The following is a 24200-nucleotide window of genomic DNA, read 5'->3' on the forward strand; positions in this document are numbered from 1 at the left end:
CCTAATTTTGTGTAGAAAAATTTAGCTGATTCTTTGCAGAGCCACTGTCTGACCCCCCTGGTGGACCCTGACCCTCAGCCTCTGCCACAGAGACTCACTGGAATCTGCTCCCATGGCTGCCAGTGGGCGCTGCTGACAGGAATCAGTTGCTATATGAGGTGTGTGTAATATCTGTAGTTTTTCCATGGATCTTAGGGCCCGAACGCTCCAACATACAGACACACACACACACACACACACACACACTCGTGCACACGCTCGCTCGCATATCGACACACCGTGTCCCTAATCCTGGAACATTATCAGCGAGCATCAGCGAGTGAAGTCATGTGGACTGGTATGAGTCTGCGGCTCAGCCTCAAACGCCGTGCAGCTGAGATCCGCTGATGAGAGCAGCATCTCCACTGGACGCATGTCATCCTTTCACACCCCAACCCACCACTGCCTCGCAGCCCACATTAGCTCAGAAGCTGTTTGGTGGAGAGAAGATGGGCTATATTTAGCATTTCATGTAGTCAAGAGACTCTGTAGTCAGGAGACCAGTCAAAAGTCATATAAAACTCCCAGTGTCTGCACTCTGCAGCACTAACTCCTCTACTGTACTAATACAGTGTTTCTGAGAGCAGAAATCAGATTTTGTTTTATCCTCCAGACACAAAGAGACACTTTGTTTAGTGCTCTAGAGACTCTGGATAGTGAACAGATTTAGTTAATCCTCCAATGTTTGTTTCAGCTACTATTGAACGTCGCTCTATCGAGGTCAACCAGAGACCAGGCCAGTATGTCTCTGTATTGATTCATCATTTTCCCATCTATAGAGGGGTCAAGGATTTGTTCCACGCCGGTATTCAGCTGCATCAGCTTACATGCTCAACGTGGCACACAATAGATCAATCTGAACACATTGTCTTTGTCGTGTCAGTCTGTATTTGTTTGCTTTTCTGGAACATGACTCACTGTGTGGGGTCTGCACACTCCGTTGTCTCAGTCACCGTGTGCATGCAGGGCCGGGGAAGGCTCGCAGTCCCACATCATGTTTTGGACCAGGGATCTCTCTGTTGATGATCTCAGCTGTTATGTGGCTTCACCTTTTTATTAATCAGGCACTCTGTCATATACATACATTTTATTTAATTTCATTCCATCTGCTACTCTGTGGTTCTATATAATGCAGCTTTACGGAGCACGGCAGTGTGTCAACCTCTTCCAACTCATCAAAGTGCCTGCACAAACTGAAACTGCATTACCATAAAATTCAAGAGACAAAGAGCTGAAGCTCTTTTAGCGAAAAGTAAGGCTGCTGAAATGAAAGAGAATATTTCAAAGACAAAGGTAAAGTGAACATCAGCATTACTTTTCCAAGATGAAAGCAGCTGATGCAGATGTTTCTTATTGAGTGCTGCTGAATCAGGTGCTCGTTTCTGGACTGGTTGAGTTCTGTACTGGTTGATAATCGCAGCCTTTTGAGCAGCTACTGTTTTACGGCCAGTGCCTCAATTGAATCAGCTCAATAGAGCTGATCCGATTGTTTTTTCTCGGTGTCAATGCTCGTGTTTTCTTCGAACTTTTCTATTTTTGCCAACAGCATCCACTGAAATACATTACACAGTACTGTACGCTGACATGCTGTGTATATGTACTGTCGATATAACAGTTCCTGTAGACATAGTTTAATATTGGCTGACCTGCACTTTAAAGGGAAAGTGCAACATTTTGGCAAATTGGCCCATTGCCATCATACTGTAGCAGTAGGTTTGTTACCTTTAATTGTCGGTGCAAGCTGTTTTTAGAACGGCGGAGCAGAGCTGTGAACTGCTAATGGGATTTCTTGGTTTCCCTCATCAAACTCATCAAATACACAATCCAACAACTCCAAAACGCTCTCGTGGACAAGTTGTGACCTGCACATTCACCATGCTATGAGATAATAACGGAACGTTACGAGACAGAGTTGTTTTAGAGGGAAATTCATGCAAAACAGCTGATGCACGTTCCTGTCAGGGGCAGTTTTTCGGCAAGCAGTCTCTGCATTTGCCTCGAAAATAACTCCGTCTCGTAGTGTTCCATTCCTAAGACTATAGGGATTATGGCAATGGGCCAATTTGCCAAAATGTTGAATATTTTTATAATGTTTGCACTGTGCCTGACCTGGATGCACAGTGGGTCCTCAGAACCCAGTGCCAGTGTGATGTGGTTTTGATGGACAGCACAGTAGCACCTGTGCGGAACGTTGTTTCAATACAGGAATAGCTGCTGCTCTCAAATGGTCGTGGTAACTGTGTGAGGGCGTGGGGATAACTTGTCTGACTAACCGTCTATTAACCCTCAATCAGGTGCGATGTAAACATCAGTTCTCCTGCTCTGCTCTCTCTGCTTTAGTTCACCTCCTGCAGCCTTTATAATACCTACTGATAGTATGTTTACAGTTTATGCAGTTTTTCCTCTTTGTTTGATTGTATTATTTCCTCCAGAGTTGCCAGTCAGGCAGCAAGTGATGTTGATATCTTCAAAATTGCCAATTGCCACACAGTTTTAGTTTTCTACGATGCTGTTTTATGTGAAAAACATGTGGGACTTTGAAAACAGAGGAACACAATAAGCGGCCAATGGGAGGTTTATCCTAGTGGCCTTCTTCTTTTTAGTCTGATGATCATAGACACACTGCTTTGGGGCTGCTTGGCAATTGTGCAAGAGAGAGGTTTGTTTCCTCTGCCATCACCGCACACTTAATACTCCCCCATGTTAACCTTGTTGTACAGATCCAACTCCCTTTCCTTTCCTATGTGTGATAATGTACTGTGTGTTGAAGGGGTGGATGAATGTTTTTCAATGTTAGGTGGTGTTTGTATATTGTGTATCTGACAGACGCTGAGAAAAAATTTCCCCTATGGGACAATAAAGTCTATCTATTCTATTCTATTCTTGTGCTCTTTCCTCCATTAGTAGTTTCTCCTTGCCTCTCACAAAAAAAAAATCTTTGTAGGGAAATTACATTTTGTTGAGCCTTTCCTGCTGTCCCCAGAGCTCAACTGTCTGCTTGCTATCATAGAGCGTGTATTTGATTGAACCCAGGTCGCTCCAGTCCAGAGATGGTCGGTCTCCTTTACATTACTGAGCTCTCAGTAGAACAGAAGCCACTTCCTGCGTTCAGGCCCGGCAAGACAGTGGTAATGTAGGTCAGCAGCAGCAGGTACAAACTTCCATTTACCATCCGCAGCTTAAGACGAGTGGGGATGGAGGAGGAGGAGGCGGTGGGATGTAAACACCCATTGAGAGTGAATGGATTATAGAGGGGGAGGAGATAAAGGAAACAAAGGCGAGTGATTGGTCCACAGTGCTGTAGTGGTGGTCTGATCAATGTTTTATAAGTATCACTTCTGCGTTTGTAGGTTAGACTTATCTTTCCTCTCCCATGTGTGGGCTAATGGTGGAGCTGTGAGTCATACTGGACTGTGCTGTAGAGATAACTCGCTGTATTGTGAGTGTGTGTTGTTGTTTTTTTGTTTTTTTATTTCCAGTACAATTGACCAGCATTGCTTTTTATTTAGAGAGCATAAAAATGTATGGAGGTTGAGGCTGAGGAGAATTTATAGCCAGATTTCCATTGCTATGGTCGCAATCTTTGTTGGAGCAGATGCAAGATGCATTCCTGCTGAAAGTCACAATAATAACACAATGTAAATTATTTTACAGTGATTATTTCATATCACATAAGTGTGATAGTAGTAAGTGACATGGTACAATAATAAGTCAGATTCTACACATGGAGCTGGTTGTTTCACGCGCTCCTTTTATCTCCTCATTATTCCTCCTGTTCTTCATCTTTTCCTCTCAGTCCACAAGTGTGTGGTCACATGACCTTTTGCTCTTTAAAACAAGGTCACACTGGTGCCACTCCGCTGCCTGCACATGTGCTGCTCTGTGAGGATTACCACTCGTACTAGAAGTGGCTGAGCAGCGGTGTAAACTGGGTAGTCCTCCGCTGCCATGGTGAGAATCCCAGGCTGCATCATCTGTCAAAGCTGACGCTTCGCGTGGTGTCCTTGGCTGAAATGTGAGGGATTGATACGCTGTCAGAGCCGTGTTCTCCAGCTCATAAACAGCAGGCCCCCCCCCTAACCCCCCCCCCCCCCCCCCCCGATATACCAGTCTCACACATCCTGCTGCTTCATAGGTCACACCTAGACAGAAAGCGAGCAGGTGTCTCACTTATCAGTTGGCCACACCCTCCCCAAACATTAATTGTCTGATCATTATCAAATGTAACAATCCAAAACAAGTCTATCAGGTTTTGAATTTCTTCACACTGATGTAGTGTGCATGGGACAGAACAGAAAAGCAGCTGCTAAACACACAACACCAAAAATTCAAGGGTTGTGTCCTCTAAGTGTCTAAGTAAGATGACCTTGACTGGTTTGAAAAGTTTAAAAAAAAGCTGCAAACATTATGACCTTCGGTAGTAGTTTCCAAAACTAGGGACATGTCATTAACTACATTTTGCAGGGTTACCTACAGGTTACATTAACAAAAAGCCCTGTTCATCAGCGCACCCTCATTCCTTTAATTTGAAAATGTGCAGGTGTAGATGGAAATCCATTAATCACAGGGGGAAGGGCTTAGCAAATGAGCAATTTACAAAGAAACTGGTATATAACATTTTAGATGTCTCATGTAAACATTTGCCACTCTTACACCAATGCAAAACATACACTTTCTCATCCACAGGTTCACACGTACATGGGTCAGTGACAAATGGGCAGGCAAGATGAGCAATTCAAAAAAAAGTAGGCCTTTCTTTAAAAAGTAGTTTTAAAAGCATCAGATTTGTTAAAAAACCATGTTAGTTTCATGTCATTTGAAATGAGATTTGCACATTTTTTTTAACAAGACTGAATGCTCCTGAAAATGTCAAATGATGTAACCACAAAAAAATGATAAATATTGAATATTTGATCCACCTACTGGAACATACTGTACACTGTACAGAACTTTATTTTGAAAAAATAAAGTATATTTTCTATAGTACAAACTTATTTTTGTTGTATTTCTATATTTAAATTTTAAACCAACACTAAGGAACTTTTCAACCTTCATATAATATTTTCGTAACTTTTGTGATGATACATCGACTTACAACAGGTTGAATGACACCTCTGTCATGGTCTGAGGGGGTCTGTATCACCTTCACTGGCACTAAGCAGTTTTGAGGAGCATGGCAGGAACCCGGCTCTCACTTAAGTTTCACTTTCACTTTCGCGAGTCACAACGAGGAGGGAACAGGCAATGCGGCACCTTTCCATCGGATTGTGTATGTGTGTTTACTGTGAAATGATCCGCTGGAAACAGAAACTTAGTTTGGACGTCTTCTGTTAATTTCCATGCACCGGTAGATCAGGATGTTTACGGCGCTACGCGCTGGTGCTCATGGGAAATGGAGTCTTCCTTCAGGCAAAACACTACCGCTTTGGGCCACTGGCGCCGCCAAACTCAACCAAAATTGAAAGTTCTTAAAGCAGAAGTAAGCGATCCGGTCGTTTTGGGTAATGCTGCGTTCCAGGCAGGCTTTTGAAACCGTAAATTACAGCTTCAAGTCACAACTTACGACTTTGTAGCGTTCCAGGCAACCCACTCGTGTTTTTCCGACCTGTTTTACCGGTGAAAGAGCAATATAACGGCCACTCGTAACTTCCGACCCGTGAACTCGTACCAGATCGAACTGGTACAACTTCACAGGTCGGAAAAACACGAGTTACGAGTTGCCTTGAACGCACCATAACAGTCCTCGTCCCTACGTCACCACATTCACGGCGTCCCTTGGCTGCACACACAGCCCTGCATGCCGTTCTCTCTCCTCATTGGATAAAAACTGTAGGATACGATAAATGTTTTCTCCTCGGCTCAGAGCAGAGCAGAGTGACTGACAGACCCGTGTTTCAGACCAAACACTCTATGTAAGTGATTGCTGTCGGAAGATATAACTATTTAAGACTTATATTAACACAAATATATCACTTACTTCTGCTTTAAGTACTGCTTTAATGCATTTTAGCATTGCTGAGCAGTATACCCTATGACCACTGCTTTTCTTCTAAATAATGTGACAAATTATGTAAAATTTGTCAAGAATCATATGGATTGAAAAAGTGAATTCCATTTATTTCACATTTGGGTCCAGATTTATTTTCCTGTCAGATTTTTATTAAAAAAAATATTGGTTACACCACTCGACTTTGGTCTGCAACACGTCATTGACCCACATACATACAGGACCCACGGGTCACGCACTTTAAAATACACCTCACCCCTGCACAGGCTGGATGTCAGTATGTCCCACACATAAACACATCTCGTGTCAATAACAGCGGCTGGCTCCACAAATCTTTAACCTAGGTCTTTTTACATCTCAGCCTTAACCATTTTCCCATAACACCAGGAGGGAAGGCCTCTTGCCGAGCTATCAATAATAAACGATTAAGTCGTGGGTTTAACATCCTTGTGTAGATAATGGGGTGGAAAGGAGGAGGCTTTCAAAGAACAGAGTGCTTTTAGCCTAGAAAACCACTGGCAGGAAGTGCACAGTTATTCATGGTCAGAGGCTGTAGTGCTTCGCAAGCATCATTTGTTACAGCTGGTTAATGATTTACTTAAAATTTAAATCATTAATGGTAATGGACAACATTCATTTAATGGAATTAAATCAATTAGCATCAATTAAGATACAATAACCATTATTTAAATAGTTTTTAATGTTTCTGACATCAGTAGTAATTCAGTGTGAAATGAGTGCAAATGATGATGATTTCTACGAGTGGGAAATGATCATTTGCATTACACAAAGAGCATTAATTGATTGTTTTTCCGCTTGGGGGCAACAGACCAAGTCGCAAACACAACAGAACATTTTCATATTACCACCTTAAAGGGATTATGACAAACCTGTCAACAAACAGTTGCCCCTAACCCTGTTTACACAGATACTGAGCAACACTGGCAATGACTAAGGAATATCAGATATTCACCCTTCTGGCTTAAAATATGTGGCTGTGTTTGGTAGCTAATACTACCACTACATTCACCAGCTAGCTGCTAGCATGGTCTTCTGTTACAATCTGGATACGAGACGTGTGTTAATGCCAGGTGTAAACGGTGTGTATGACAAAGTAGGATTTTATTAGTAACATATTCTTTCAACGTGTGTAAAGAAGATTTTTTAATATGTCATCAGCAAATGCATCAATATATCATTAACCAAATATATGACAATTTAAATGACCAAATCCTCACCACCTGTTGGCCACAGGCTAGTAACATTTGTCAGTCTGAGTTTGAAGAAGAAAGTTCCAGGTCATTGTGCAGGTGTGAGTGTTTCAGTGGCTTTGTGACGGCTCCTACCCTCCAGCTTGTTCCCTCATGTACGCAGCCACACTGTTGAACTCATCAGCAAAACTATTGTATAGTTGTAAACACCATTTGAATACTTGATAACAATGTGCACTGGAGCTTGCCAGCAACAGAAATAAGACCTACAGGTACTGGATACTGTAGCACTGTGGGTAAATACAGTACATGCAATGCAGGAGGCGATAAAAACCATTGGTTCTATTCATTAACACGCCGATAGATTAAAAAAAAGACTTTAAACCCTTATTGAAAATGGGATAAAGTGGCATTATTTCACCAGATGTCATTATAATCACAATCTATAGCCTAATCACATATTTTCTGTCATTAATCCCTGTGCAGCATCCTAAATGGTTGTAAAGGTTCATCCACTAAGGCTGTGGCTCATTCGCTATCAATAGTTGGCAACAACACAAATCCTCACAGACGCAATCACATACATTACACACACACACACACACACACACACACACACACACACACACACACACACACACACACACACACACACACACACACACACACACACACACACACACACACATAGAGTGAGCGAGAAAGAAAGAGAGAGAGAGAGATGCCAGATGCTAACATAAACAAACAGTCACTGAGTTCCCTCCAGCGTTGCCAGTCACTCTCTTTATGTCTGACTGCGTCCCATTGAAATGGCAGGTCTATGAAAAGGCTGCTCTCAGTTTTGAAAAAAAAGAAGCATTTGTCTGTTCAGCCTGGATGTGGATGCTGTCTGCATACAGATGTTAGCCCTGGGGCACTGAAACTAATACCATATGGCAGAGTCTCCTTTTCACGTGCTTGATAGTGTTGATAGCAGGGCTGAGAAGCGGATTTACTTCATTCTTTATCAGTGTGTAGGTTTTGCAGTGCAGATAAGGAACACGTCTTTATCTGCTTTTTGCTTGTTGGCTTATGCACACTTCTCTAGTGGACTTCCAGTGTCCAATATTTATACATTGTATGTGAACATTTAACAACCACTAAATAGGACGTCTGACAACAGATGTGTCTAGTCTGTATAGCTACAAATGATTCCTCACAAATTCCCATTTTTCTGAAGTGTTTTTTTTTTGTATTGGATTTCTTTCTCTAACATATTTGATTCACTGTTGAGTTTGTGCTGCGTTGTTGTTGTGCTATTAATCCACATCAAATTCTTTCTGAATGAATGTGCTGGAAAGCTGCATTTTTCAAAGTCTGGCCTTGGACAAGAAACAATGCATCCCCAGAGAGCTGAAAAACTTAGTGTTTCACTAACAGTTGTGTTGTGTTTCAGCGTCGTGTTGCGTAGCGTAGAAAACGCTGCTGGCAACAGGTGAATTACCAGTTGTTTTGAAGTATTATGAGGCTCAAAATGTCAATACTCCCCCAGGTCCTGTGGAGAGTATGTAACAGTCAAAGCAGGACTGGATTTCAGAGTCTGTTTCATTCAGGAGTTATTGAAGCAACATCCAGACTCAGCTGCATTTCTACAGGTTTTTTTTATTTATTTATTTTTTAAAGCCCCAGTATGTAACTTATCTGGCTTTTTATTAGCAAAAATCAAATATTGCTTTCATAAATACGTATTTCACTGAAGTCGAACCATACAAATGAAAGCTTTCTGGTACCTTAGAATGAGTTGTTACAAGTCGTTACAAATACATAAGTGGGCGACGCACCGAACCGAGGCGGCCATGTTGCATCGCCATTTTTTTTACGTTCAGTGGCTGCGTGACCATAGGTAACCATAGAAACTCAGCGGAGCTGTCGGCTCGGGGAGAAAGTTTTCCAGGTAGCGCCTGTTAAAACTGTCACCACTGTGTAGTGTGAGGATTCAGGTGCAGTCAGGCAGATGGCCGTTGGCAAACCAACCGGATGTCATTTTACTCGACGAGAGAAAGACGGTAAAACGTGGGTCAAGTAAACAATACGACATCACCATGACAACATATTGTCACTCCTGTATTGTTTTGCCTCGTGCTGGCAGACCACTTGTTTACATAGACGCTTGTTTATCCTGTTACATGCAGCATCTGTTGTCGTCTGTCTGACGCCTGCCCGATTTCACATGAACGCAACATCAAGAATACGTTCTGATATGCAACCGCACCGCTAGATGAGGGGAATTCCTACATATTATACCTTTAAAAAGTTTTTTATTTATATTGTGCATTTAATTCATATACATAAAAGAAAGAGAAAAAACTACACAAATCACACAAGTTTGAATAAATAAGTAAATAAAACTGCACCTTTTACAGAAAAGAATAAGTACACAAACCATGGGGACCCCCCACACCCTTACACACACACACACAAACTCACAGGGTCTCGCACACACATAAATACTGTATGTATTACATTGCATATGAGATATAGCGGTTGTAATCTAACATTTTGTTAATGACATAGCATCCACCCATAGTTTCCAAGCATCAACAAAACATTCATTTTCAACTGTATGATAAAGACCTCATTCACCTTTTGTTGTCATTGTGTGGTGTTGGGGGCTTGTGGACATCCACAGACTTCAGGATGTCTGTAGATTACAGTCAGTAAAATGCAGTTTTAGAAACATTGAAAACACTGTTTCTCAGCTGTTAATGAATTGTCTGTGTCTCATGTGACTCACTGAAAATTTGGAGGTGTGTGTTGGGGGCTTGTGGCTGTAACCATAAGGTTGTGATGTTTTTTTTAGCTATCAGGAGAAGAATCAGAAGTAAATGCAACTCATTTTTCTCAGCTTGACTCCTGCTAGGATACCTAGTATAAATAACTTTGGATCAAAGTTTAATTTCAAATCCAAATTGAGTTCTATTTATTTAACCAGCTCTCTGAACCAGAGCCAAACCAAGTGCATGGAGGGAGAGACATGAGGCAGGTGGAAGGGGCAGGTGCACATTGATGTTGTTGTGGCCTGACTGATGTGTGATTTGACCTATGGGCACCGAGGCAACAGAAGAGGTTGTAACCCACAGACTCCTGAAAACACGGAAAACACCTTGGAACATCTGAGTCTTCCCTCCTCCTCTCACTCAGACACACATTCAAGTTTTTCTGATCAGTCATCAAAAGAAACCTCGTATAGTCTTGGGCACATTGCAAACAGTAATTGCTAATAGCTAATTTGGCATACCTTACATGTTGCACTTTGCCAAAATACAAATCAAACTCAAAACCTCACAGGTTCAGACTTTGAAACTCGAATCCTTTCTTTCCAGTGATGTTGTAAATTTTCATTGCGTTCAACTGTGCGGCTCAACTGTAAGTAAAGAAGTGAATGGAAATTAGTCATCTATGATGACTGACACTGAAGCAGGGTTTCGAAACCAAATGTTTAAATACAGTAGCACTGCTCCTTCACTTTGACAGGAGACATGGATGGTATTTCAGGCACTTGTAACTGGACCCGGACCCAGAACATGCTGGAGGGATAATATATCCCATCTAATGTGGGGAATGCTTTGCATGGAGCTGGAGGATAAAGAAGTCTGGGCTAACTGGGTGAGGGTCCAGCAAAAGACCCGGACCAGGATATTGAAAATATTAAAGATGGATAACTGATGGAGATCAAGTTTGTCCATGTTTAAAGGAGACATATTATGCCCCCTTCCCCCAAATTCAAATAGTTCCCAGGTGTCTTAAAGACATCCCTGTGACATGCTTTGGTCAAAATCCCCCACGGATCAAACATCACAGCTCTTTTCATCCTCTCTAAACAGCCCTGTTCAGAACGGCTGTTTCAGTGCCTGTCCCTTTAAATGCAAATGAACCACTGCTTGCCCCGCCCCTTCTACCAGGTAGGGGTGGGGTTATGCAAATTCGAAAGCCAGTTCCATCACTGGAAGACAACTGAGGGAACAGCTCATAAAACCACAAGGATTTCAACCTAAAGAGCCTGAAAACTGCAGATTCTTTTTGTCACTTCTGACATTTTGGGGGCCAGGCGGCAAGACAAACACCCAAATATATGTTAAAGAGCCTTCAAAAAGTGATAATTCCATAATGTGTCCCCTAGACTTTCAAATGGCAAGTGAAAACACTGGTGCAGCTCATCATGTGGCAGAAATACTACAACACTGAATTTTCCACTGACGTTCCATCTAAATCTCAGTGAACAGCAGCGACACTATCAAAGACTTCGTTTTAGGTCACCTTTCGCTTTAATGTGCTTTAAAGCCAGGACACACGGCTTCACACATGTGCACACACACTGTCTCTCAGACAGTGACACACACTCCTCTGTCCTCAGGACTGCAAAAGATCTCATTTAGATAACTCTGCTGATCTCTCAGTACCTCCCAGAGTCGCCCTTTCCCTGCTATAATCATCCATTATGTTACCACATGAGGAGACGGCGGCAACTTTAGCTGATCCTCACAGTCGATAGCGAAAGATCAGTGAGAGACTTGAAGGCCTCGTCTGAACCGGAAATCTCCCTCTCGCAGGTTCTCTGGCTGTGTTCTGCAGGGAGGTGTGTGATGTTGCTGAACATCACACTGCCAGAGAATAACAACCTGTACTTTGCACTTAAATACTCTGCAGGAATTATCATTCATCTCACTAACAAGCATTTGTCTTGTGACAGCTCCGATGTAGCCACCCATTAGTCAAGTGGAGGGTGCAGTATTGATGCTTTTTAAGTGTGGGGTACTTAGCATAGCCAAATCTGCCTCAGCTGCCATAATTCTAGTCGTATCTCTCTCTCCAGTTAGCCTGCACCTCCTCATCTGAGCACTTCCTTTGCTCCTCTGCATTTGTGTTTGTGTTCAGCAGAGAGGGAGAGAGAGAGAGGGAGGGAGGGAGAGGGGGAGGATAAGACCCTTGAAGGAGGGCAGGCATGTGTATTTATATCCAGAGGGGTGTGTCTGGTGCACAAGTCTTTTAACCATCAAACGCATTCTCTGTTCCCATGATGTTAAAGCAGTGGGCCGATATCAAACATGTCCACCCACATGCAGTAAGTCCAAAGCATACGACCTATAGATTAGTGCTGAGTGATACAAATTTCATCGTCATTGCGGCACACACACACACACACACACACACACACACACTGCTGACACCTGCTGTGGTTGTAGCCTTGGGCGTCATCGTGACCTTTGTGATTTATGAAACGGTCTGCTTCCTTCTCCACACACCTGTTCAACAGGTTTTAAACATGTAAGAAAAGGCTCACTTTCAGCCTCTCCATCCACCGTTGTTTGTTTTCCATGAGTGCACAACACGTGCTAAAAGGAAAACTTTCTGCATGCAGACTGCAGCTTCATTTGCTATAAATGTTTCTCTTTTTAAAGTATTTCTTGGGGCATTTTGCCTTTAAAGGAGACATATTCTGCCCCTTTTCCACAAATAGTTCCCAGGTGTCCTAAAGACATGTCTGGGACATGCTTCAGTCAAAATACTCCAAGGATCAAACATCACAGCTCTTTTCATCCTCTCAAAACAGCCCTGTTCAGAAGGGCTGGTTTCAGTGCCTGTCCCTTTAAATGCAAATGAACCACTGCTCATCCCGCCCCGCCTCCTCCATCAGTACCTGTACTCAGAGGTTGGGGTGGTATTATGCAAATTTGAAAACTAAAGACATCATTGTCAGACAACTGAGGGAACAGCTTGTGGGGGATGGGGAGGGGGGCAAGACAAACAGCCAAATATGTTAAAGAGCCTTCAAAAAGTGATATTTCCACAATATGGTTCCTTTAATTGACAGGACAGTAGATAATTTAAATGGGGAGGCAAAGAGAGGGGGAATGACATGCAGCAAAGGGCACACTGGGTCCGGCTGCAGCGAGGACTATAGTCTCTGTAGCCTCAACCCAGTCAGCTATACGAGGCTATACTTTCTATACTATACCTACAGCCAGAGACAACAGCCTCCTCTCAGCAGCGTTAGAGGGCAGAGGACAGAGGACAGAGGAAAGGACCAGTGGTGATCTTTGTCTGTGTTCTGCACTTAGCTTGACTCAGCAAAATTGTGTACAGTAGTTTGGCATTTGTAGAGTTATCTTAGACCTAGAGATACTTTATTGATCCCAATGGAAATTCAAGTATCCAGTAGCGCCACACATACTGTACATAAGGGCACAGAAGAGCAGTATAACAAAGAGACAGAAAAGAAAAGAAAATCTCAAGTCATATCACACAAGTCTTGGCACATCTCAGCTTCTCCTTGTATGATGCAGGCCTACCCCGCACAACAAGTGACTTGTGATGTAACATAACTTGCTATATGGCACAGTTAGAGTGAGAGACAGTTTTCACTGCAGCAGTGTCTGGTTGGTCCTTCACAAAGCTGTCTTCAATTCAATCCTTGCTGATCTGAAACTTTGACTTTGAGGGACAGTAGTTCCTACCTGAGATTTTGAGCTGTTTATATGTCAGCAGAGACGAGACCACAGACTGACCACAGATTGCTGCATCAAACAACACCGGAGAATATTTAAAGTCTAACTCCAGGAACAAAGAAAAGTCTGGCTGATGAAGCATTTAAAGCAACACATGATGGAGCTGAGACAACACCATGGCTGATCCTCCTGGCACAAACCAACACAGTGAGTTCAGCTTGAGGAGAAAGGTGAACCATGGTGGTTGAGTCAGAGGTTCAACTATACACTTTCTCCTGCCCACTCTGATCCCCCCCACTGTGTCCGTCTAACAATTACATATCCTCCAAAATACATTGTCAAAGCAAACACAGATATGTATTTTGTAGCAGGGTTAAGGTCACATCCTGAAAAGTGTATTCAACGCAGAGTCCTGCATCGGGTCGGATCCCGGCGGGTATCCGACGGGTACCCCGCAAAAACGGTGTTCAACGGGTGGATAAGCTGTCTTGTGAAAATTCACGGGTCGGGCACGGGCGGAACTCAAATGAACGCGGGTGGGTACGCGGGTGAATGTGTAGGCCTACAGAGGAAAACTCACGCGCAGCTGCACGAACCAGCGTAGCAAATCGTTTTTTTTTATCACTCAATGCAACAACAGAGCAGCATCTTGATGTAAATAAACGATCTTTGGCCGCTCGTGTGACCGCTCACAGCTTTCCCTGGAGTTTAGCCTGTCATGGCTTGACTGCTCAGCTTCTGGGTAAGCTACAAACACACCGATGGGATCAATGTAAAGGCTGAAGTGTCCTGCTTTCATTAAAAAAAGAATTACGTCGCTATCATTCTCCGGAAATAGCCGCGAAAGAGTACGCCCCCCCCCCTCTCTCTCTTTTGTTTTCTTTTTTCTAAAGAGTACAGCTGTACCCCCGTTATCGCCGGTGAAGACGGCGGTCTAACGGGCAGCGGGTCGGGTAACGGGTCTTAATATTGACGGGCGGGTCGGATCCGGGTTGTAATCAGAAATAATCACGGGTGATGGGTCGGGACACGGGCTTAAAAACCAACGGGTCGGGCGGGCGCGGGTTTCCAAAATTGGACCCGTGCAGGACTCTGATTCAACGCTTTCACTTTTGCCAACTTTGCCTCTAGTGAACAGTTTAAAGTTTGCTGTCTGGAGGTCATTCATGGAATTTAAGAAATGTTTTGATGAGAGGATTTTTACTGAATCTCTTCTTCTGAGTCAAAACTCAAAGACTTTCTCTTGTCAAAGAGTTCAAAGATAAAAAATCATTGTTCTTCACAAGGTCAGGTTTTATCAGGTTTTATTCAGTAATGGAGAGAGAGGCACATGTAAATCGATTATGTAAATGATTAATCGATTAGTTGTTTGGTCAATAAAATGTAAAAAAAAATGTTGAAAAAAATCAATCAGTGTTTCTCAAACCACAAGACGACGTCCTCAAATGTCTTGTTTTGTCCACAAACCAAAGAGATACTCAGTTTATTGTCATAAAGGAACAAAGAAACCAGAAATATTCACGCTGAAATCAGAGAATTTTGACTTTTTTTTTTAAGAAACTACTCAAACTGATAATTCGATTATCAAAATAGTTAATGATTCATTTAATAATCAATTATTGTTCGATTAATCGATTAATTGTTGCGGCTCTAATGTAAACATCACACAGAGGATGTTATCCAGCCACTGTTTATTCAGAGGACTCACACCTATTGGTGAGAAAGAAGGTCACATGGTCTACCTGCTGTTAAAACATAAACAGTGTCAATGACATAACTAGAAGAGAGTTCATTTTGTTGGTCTCTTGAAATAAAGGTGTAATTAATTAACCTAATTGTAATTTGGCCTGCAGCCTTAGAGAGGTGTAATGTGTAATTTCCCATTCCCACCTTTACTAACGAATGCTTTTTCTCTGAGGGAGCTTACTGTACACCGTGATCCTGACAGCCCCTCGCTTCCTGTGTGAGAGTGTGTTTGCCCTCAGTGCAGGGCCTGTCTGCGGCTGCCACCGCTAAACGTCCCCTCCGCTCCGGCAAACGGCCAGACTCTGTCACAGCGGCTGACTGGACCAGCTGTTTCTTTCTCTCTGCCCCCCCCCCCCCCCCCATCTTATCTCCTCCGTCACACTCTCTGTCCTCCTCTGTGTGAAAGAGGCAGCGACAAGGTGACTAGTGGCGCAACTCTTGACACCAAAGTTGATGTCCTCACATGTTGGCATCAGTGAGAGACCTTTTTTTTAAAAATGTGTGTGTGTGTGTGTGTGTTTGACAATACAGGCGGAACACAAACATCAATCGTGCGGATTGTGGGAACACAGAGGACACTTGCGCTCTCTGTTGTTTTTGCGGCGGTGTTGACAGAACGACAAGTGGGAGGAGGAGGACGGCGAAGGTCAGAGGGTGCTCGGTTTGGGACGCGGCCGGTCAGGCCCAGTTAGGCAAACAATGAAAGTAAAATGGGATGGGTCCGGGCTTAAGCTGTCTGGCCGTGCCTTGGCTCGGGCTGCTGGCGTAGGCACTTTTTCGTACCCTGTGCATCTCACATTGGGAGTTATCAGAGCGTGCAGGCAGGGAGAGTCATAGCAGCAGCAGGGTAACAGTAGTAGTAGTAGTATAGCAGCTCGCTGGGGGCTGCCGAGGGGTCCTGGATCTGACCTGATTTGTCAATTCGATGACTTCACTGAAGAGTCGCTCCCCCCGGGGATCGGTCGGCTTATGATTCAGAAATCATGGTTCAAGCGAGGGATTTGCTGTTTCATGTTTTGTTTGAAAGCAAATGGAGGTGCATAATGGATTCATCAGGAGTGCAATTTAACATCAAAGGCCATCTGAAGAGGCTCTGATTGTCCTGGGCTGCCTCGTCATGGCCGACCCAGAGCACTTTGATTGGTTGAAAGAAACCGTCAGTTTGTTTCCAGGTAAGAGCAGCGATTTAATGAGGCGATGCGCGTGTTGGATTAAGACATTTGAAGAACACTAGGATGAGAACTTCTACATCATCGGAGCTGTAATTTAACACGCTGTCGCTCCCTGATCATCCCCAGTCTTTAGACATGAGCGGAATGAGGCTGTTACAAACGTCTCAGCATGTTGTAAATGTAGTGTGCAAATGATAAAAGGCGTCTTCTCGGGCTGAAGTTGTTTACTGCCTCTACAAATACATCTACAGGGAATGGAAGGTGAAGCGCGCGTCTGTGTTAACGGTTTTTGAGCCAATTAAATCATCTGAAGGAGTGAGGTCTGGAGAGAACAAGTTAAATGCAAATGGGACAGAAGCCGAGCAGCAGAAAACAGAGCAGATCAGGACAAAAAGCACAGCGGCACAACCGAACCGAGACACTGGTGATTAGGATGCAGGAACTAATTTGGTCGCACTGTGTGTGGTTTCTGTCATTCAAACCAGAGTAAAGCTGCACTGGGAAAAATGATTATACCTTGAGCAAAAACGTACCATCAGGTTTTGTTCTTTGGCTTTTCAACATTTGACCTTTTAATTAAATTAGGCATTCCTCCTCTTCCCTGTAGCTCCAAGTGCAGGGGAGAACATTTCTCCTCCTTTGACTTGTATATCAGAAGGAATTTGTGTCCTTTTCATGTTGCATTTTAAATTATGTATGAAATGTATTTGCATATTTGTGCACGAGTGAGTGCTTTGCATCTCAATACCAAATTATGCCTCTAAATTACAATCTAAAGGATAGAAAATTAATGTGGTGTTTTGAAAACACACAAACACGCCAAGCTGCCGCAGAGCGCTAACATGCTCTTAGGAACCCAAAATAGACACATTATATATATAGTCGACACAAACACCAACACACACGCATGCACGCACACAGGGCCCCTGGTTTTTTTGCCATAGCGTGGGGCAGGTTGCAGTGAAAGTGTGTGTCTGTTGAGGTGTTGTTGTGCAAAAGGGGAAACGCCTGTGGAGGCTCAGATGGTGACAGATGGTTTAGAGACAAATCAGCCTGGGAGTCGGGATCTCTGCCCTGGGACTAGTTGCCCATTTAAGTATGTTTGTGTGTATGTATATATACACACGTATGTATATGTTGATATGCATGTGTGGGTGTGTGTCCTATAAACTGCAGTGTATTTATGTCCAAGTTAGTCTTCTATATGTACTCATATATTTGCCTATATCTACGCATGGCTGAGTGTGACAGTCTGTTTTGTGTGTACAGGATGTTGCACTCGTGGTTTGCGTATACAGTATGTACCATGTGGTTATGTAATACCTCTCCTAACAACACACTGAATGCGGCAGGAACATCAACATGTATTGCTTTCACATACTTAAAGGGCACATATTCATGTGGCAGAACAATCTACATTTTTAGCATTTCATCATCACTCAGCTCTAGAGCCCTCGGAGCTGTGGTTTATGAGAGCATACAATACACTTGCAGGTACACACACACACACACAGACACTCCAGTCTTACACATGCACTGTAGAATAATGGAGTTTCATAATCTTTGCCATATATTACCAGGTGCAATTTCTCATCGGAGTGACATTGTTACTCTTTGGCAGAATAACCTTGCAGGCATTAGACTGAAACTTTACAAAGTGCTTTACAATCTCCCCATAAATTACAGCTCAAGAGGTGCTTATGTGGCAGCCAGGAGCAGTTGTGCACTAAGTAGTTCCTCTGGCCTCTGCATGGAGGCAAGTCCCAGAGGCCTCTACACTTAAAGTCCATCTCAGTCCAAAACCTGTTTGGATGGTTCTGAGAGGGCAGCTGCTAAAAGCTCTGCAGCAGTAAGTTTGGACTGTTTGAGTGCATAAACATGCACCTCCATCTGCTGTTGTGCATGCGTTCAGTGGTGCGTAAGTGTGTGCACATGTGTTGTTGTGTCTCTTAGCAGTTGAGCTTGGCCTACGACGACTTAAGCCCTACTAGCCTCTAATAATCTCATTCCCAAGATGAACCATGTAGGTCAGGGGCGTCCGTCTCCTCTACGGCTGCTCAGAGACCACGGAGAGGGTTTGTTTATCATCAAATGAAAGTTTAATATGAAAAAGAGAAAAAAGTCCTTATGTTGAGCTCAACACAGAGACTGTTGAGTTAACTCTGCCTTCATCAGCAACTGTCTTATAGCCTAGTTCTTTTTGATAGGTTTCTCATTTCTGTCCTGAATACTATTACTGACAGCTGTCATAGTTTTAATACAGGGTTAGGGTTAGAACGCTGCACTTGGGTATGCAAGATATTTACCACAGAAAAGCATTAATGTACAGCTGAAAACTCTTTAAGTTTCTTAAAGCTAGTTTGTTTAAAGATATATGATGTAATGACAGTTAAGTCAGCATCCTCACAATACACAGAAATAAATAAAATAAAAAGTTTTTTTAAAGCAATGATTTTAATGGAATTAAAACATGTAACTGAAGTAGGATGACCATATTTTGATTTCCAAAAAAGAAATTATAGTTGATGATAGTTAAAATTTGTACAGAAGTGCCTCAAAACGTTAAAGTGTGCCTCCTCTGTATGGATAGAAAATTCAGTTATAGACCAAAAAGACAAGTTCAGATTCAACATTCTTTATCATGCCTAAAATAATCTCTCTTTAACAAGTCTCAATGGTACAACAACAAAAAACCTCTGGAATGAAAATCATCCAATAACAGATTTGTTCTGACCAGGATGGTAAGTGAGGATTTTTGTCTGTAATTCAGACATATAGCTGCATTTAAACCTGGGCCTCTGCAGTAAGGACCCAGCCTTAGAGGTTCGGCCCACCAGGTGAGCTACCGGGGCCGACCCACACTGCAGCATTTAGTAATGAGAGGCAAAACAGCTCTGACGTTTGTTAACACACAACAAAGTACCATAGTATCCTGTGCAAAGCGCCGGTCTATTTCAGTTAATAGTCCCATGAAAAAACCTGGACGCCCCAGACAGGATGTGAAAAGTGGACATGTTTGGGCAAAACAGGATGTTTGGTGGTCAGCCTAAGCTAAAATGTTGTTGTATCATAGCTCTACGATGCAAGAGTTTGGCTAAAGCTAAAGTAATGCTAACTTTAATTTTTGCCTGAAGTTTAGGCTAATGTTTCTAACTCAAAGAGCAGAGCTGTTAACATCAGTTCAGTCCAGTGCTCCATGTTCCAGTCCTGAACAAGTTGTTTTCTAACTTAAAGGGACAACGAGGAGTTTTGGAAAAGCAAAGCGTTTTTCACACTACATTTATGAGCCTCCGCGCGCACCGTGAAATTCTTTGACCAGCGCAAGACAGACTCATGTTTTCATTCATCAATAATTAAAGTCAGAGGTTCAAAGATGATCACATACCGTCGTAGTTCCGACCATAAACGGCGATTTGGCTGCGTTATTCTCATGACTCGCCACAAAACCGAAAGTAAAGAAATGCTGGTCGAGCCGACCAGCATTTCCACCACCACTAATAATAACAAAATAACCATAGAGACAGAACGATATATTTATCGAAAATGGGCCCATTAACAAGTGTGGGTAGCGGAGATTCATCCACATTAACGTGAGACTTTTTTTTATAACCAAATAGAAACTCCTCGTTGTCCCTTTAATGTGTAACCTCACAAAATAAAGTGTTAGCTGGATGTGCTGTTTGTAGCTCACAGCAGTAACACAACATTAATCACTTTCTCACTCATTCTCCCAAATTTCTAGTGCCCACGACACACAGATACACAGCTTTTAGACGCAGTCTCATGATCATTCCCACTGCTCTATAGATCTGCTTCATAGCTGCATCCTGCATTATGGGATGTTTTTTGTTTTTGTATGTATACTGCTGGAAGGTAACTAGAGCCTTAGCTGCGTGTGTCAGCTGATGATTCAGTGCACAGCTACGATCAAGCTTTATATTAGTCACTGTGTTTCACTGTGGCTGCTGCAGAAAGCAACTTTATCGTTAGAAAATATTTACAAGGCATCGGCTTCTGTTAAACTCCTCTCCAAGGATCTGTGTTATAGCCTTATCCTCGATCTTATCTTTATTCGCTTAAAATATTAGCTATTTAATTTCTTATCGGCCTAATGCCTACATGTTGGTATCACGTCTGGCTCAAGCCATTTCATGTACGTGCTCTAAAAATAGTAACAAGGTCAGTAACCTTGGGTAGATTCGTGGAGGTTTAAGTGGACATCTGCCAAAAGTGGAAAGGGTTGCTGACATGTCCGCATTGCATAAGAGATTTGTAGCTCAGCACAAAATTAGGGCTGTGGACTGCATTTCTTTTTTGCTGGTTATCTAAGGGGATACCTGTGGAGAGAATTACTGTCATGTGTTTTGTGAAACGGACAATGTGACGGACAAAGAGAAGACAGAGGAGCAATCATGTTTCTTCTCCGACCTGCCTTTGTTAGTAACTCAGTGGATGGGGTTATAATATGGTATTTGCATCAAATGTTCTCACATTATGCCCCTTCAGGGCAGACGTGATGCTGATGTGTGTAGCTCCTCTTGTTGGATGCATCCTGCACTTTGATTAAGAATTAAGGAACTTTATTGTCATTGTACGAGATACAACGACATTTTGTTTAGCAGCAGCAATCTCTTGTAGCAGCTACTATCACAAAAATAGAGATAAAATATAATAAATAACTGTATAAAAATAGAATCGATCTAACACTTCTGGCTCACAATTAAAAGTTAAACCTGTATATGTTACTATACTATAATACGGTGTATTCATCAGTGCTGTGTAAACATAGTGGGACACAGTCTCTGTCCATGACTTGACACCTTTTTCATCCAGTGCTGAGCTTCCTACAGGCAGAAGTGTCCTGCGTGATAATCTGCTGTGCTGTGATTGTGCTGCACTGTATGCAACACAAAGGCCTTAAGCCTCCTCAGCCTCCATCCTCCCTCCATCACTCGTTATATTTCGGTCTTTCTCTTTTTCTTGTTTCCTCTATCTGTTCCTTTCTAGATCTCTCCTTAATCCCCCCCTCACCCTCCCCCCACGCCACCCATCAATCTATCTCTCCATCTTTCCTGTTTGAGGCCACTAATTTGGTCTGTCTGGCTCTCCTGCAGGGCAGCAAAGGAAATGATTGAGAACAATTTCCATAATTACATTTCTTTTCTCTTTTGCCTTGTCTGATTAAAGTTACATGTAGAAATAAAGTTTTCTGTGACTTCTGTCATTGCATCTGTTCAGGAGGTACTGTACTGCCAAGTCAAAGGAGTTAGTCATTTTCACAACTACAACTGATTTAGCACACTGCTGTGCAAAATATACTTTTTAGGAACCGACCTGAATGTTTGTTATATCTTATCTGGCAACCACTTCTACTTCTCTGCAGGTTGATGTGCTGTGCATGCTCTCTGAAAGTGGTGTCTATAAGTACAGCAGAATCTGTAAGAAATGGATCAAACAGCCATACAAATATTAGCATGACAGGTCACCTAGCTTCTAATCCACAGTAGTAACTTGGTTTTCAAAGGTGGGGGTACGTCACTAGTCGTCTAGTTAGTGTGGATGAAATATTTCAGGACAGGACACAATGCAAAAAGAGGCAACATGCAAATATATTAGTTTACAACATTAACAAGCCTTTAGTGCTCTGTTTGTTTTGAGGAAATCTTACAGTTTCTTTTCTTGGTACATGAACTAATTGTAACTCTTATACATATCCATATAGAATAGAATAGAATAGAATAAAACTTTATTAAACCCCCAAGGGGGAAATTCACTTTGTCACAACAGATACAAGACAAGGCACACAAAAAAGGTAACCTATCACTAATAAATAAAATAAGTTGATAAAAAATAAATAAAGGCTTATGAGTATCAATCCAAATGTGAGGAGGACTTTTTTATCAGCAGCATTACCAGACTTACCTAGCTGTTATTCAGCTGATAAAATTCAGGTGTTGAGTGGAAATGCGGTGACTTAAACATCCGTGTGGAATCCAAGTGGTAGCCTAAACCTTCCTGTGTTTTCATTGTAAGCTGCATGTGTGGTGTGCAAGTCTGGAAAGCTCTACAGCAAAAGTAAATAAGGAGGGAGGAGCGTAGCAGTCATCCAGTTACACAGTATGTGCTCAAGTACAATGACAAGCCAGTGCATATATGCATATTTCCATATTTACACAAGCACCACCATATGCTTTCTTTTTACTTGAAGATCCGGACATGCACAGTACATGAATCCCACTGGGAGAGTGGTCTCAGACTTTTGGACCCTCCTCTATGTAAATGCAGGAATGAATGGCATGGACTGGCACAGCAAACATTATCTGTGCAAAAGCGAGGAGGGGGAGAGAGAGAATAAGGAAGGGGGCGGGGGGAGGATGACTTTGTTTTTCTCCGAGGACAATGCCTCCTAGGAGAGACACAATAGACTCCATTCACAGACGTACCAACAACAGCGTGACATTTTGTTCCTGTGACTGGACATCATGCACCCACCCAAACCACCAGTGCCGCAATGGGATTTCCAAACGGTTCCTGTTGGTAGTGGAGCAAATGAACAGGCAGGAGCTGTGCAGATGTAATGTGTGATGTGCCAGTGACAGTAACTGTTTACTGTATAAAGCCTCTATCACACCTCCATCCTCCAGAGTCCTAACTTGGCACAGTGTTTGCTCTTTTTCCTCTTCACTTCAGTGCATCAGCTCTTTTTTCTTTTTTCGTGTTATATAACCCAAGTGGACACTTGGATTTTCTAGTATGTTTGGACTTGTTCCTTGTTTGTTTGTATCCTGCAGCATTATAAGGCTTAGCATGCTACAGAGCAGCAGAGTACATGACAGCACAGCACAATGTAAAACATCACCAATTATTCAGAATTAAACTGCCACTTAGAGCCGATCAGTCTGACTGATCTGGGCTGTTTCAACCACACAGCTTGCAGGCATGGCAAAGGCCTAATTAATTACTGTGCTGACTTTATAATAACCTGAATTATCTCTTATTAGTATGATTATTATTGAATGGTTGTGCTGGTGTATAAAAGTGTACCATATAGTGCACCACAGCTCCATATCTCAGCATTAGATTGAGAGTTCGATGTCAAGATATTAAATGATTCTGATCCATATTTGTTGCTGTTCATTTTATTCTTTTATATAATAAACTATTTTATGGAGCTTTAAGGATTGGTTGTTAACATATTCACCAACAATATAATTATTCAATGTATGTTTGATTGTGACAAAATGTCTTATGTTACATTTTCATTTCAGTGCACATTTGATGATGCAAAATTAATAACACACTCGCCTGCATCCACTCAACCTTGTGAAGTGTTCCACTTCCAGTATACAGTAAAATATATGAATGCATTCAAGGTCATGGTGCTAAATAGACTGAAGTGGAGCACAGGCTGAGGAAGATGGATTGTGGGGGAAAAATGCTGAATGAAAACCAGGAACTTGCGCTGACCGCCCTTCAAAATAAGAGCAGCAGTGCGGTAATGGGTTTTATCTGTATTCAATTCAGCGCTCAGGGTGCTAAT

General features: G+C 42.5%; 1 protein-coding gene across 5 annotated transcripts in view; it reads left to right on the plus strand.

Moving 5' to 3' along the window:
* pak5 (p21 protein (Cdc42/Rac)-activated kinase 5) overlaps window positions 1–24200 on the plus strand; it is an 80258-nt gene that overhangs the window by 16010 nt on the left and 40048 nt on the right. The window contains exon 2 of one of the 5 annotated variants that reach the window (XM_085770155.1): window positions 40–158. The exons of 2 other annotated variants lie outside the window; for them this stretch is intronic. Coding sequence is in view for 2 of the 3 variants with exons in the window: in XM_085770151.1 (XP_085626277.1) it covers window positions 16606–16660 (55 nt within the window). In the remaining variant the exon portion in view is untranslated. Of the gene's footprint in view, window positions 1–39; window positions 159–16136; window positions 16661–24200 lie in introns of those variants that run through there. 2 more of the 5 variants (XM_085770151.1, XM_085770152.1) reach the window with 2 other exon arrangements.

This window comes from Trachurus japonicus, chromosome 24 (genome assembly GCF_045865225.1).
Source record: "Trachurus japonicus isolate A0001 chromosome 24, Traja_1.0".
In the NCBI taxonomy this organism is placed as follows: Eukaryota; Metazoa; Chordata; class Actinopteri; order Carangiformes; family Carangidae; genus Trachurus; species Trachurus japonicus.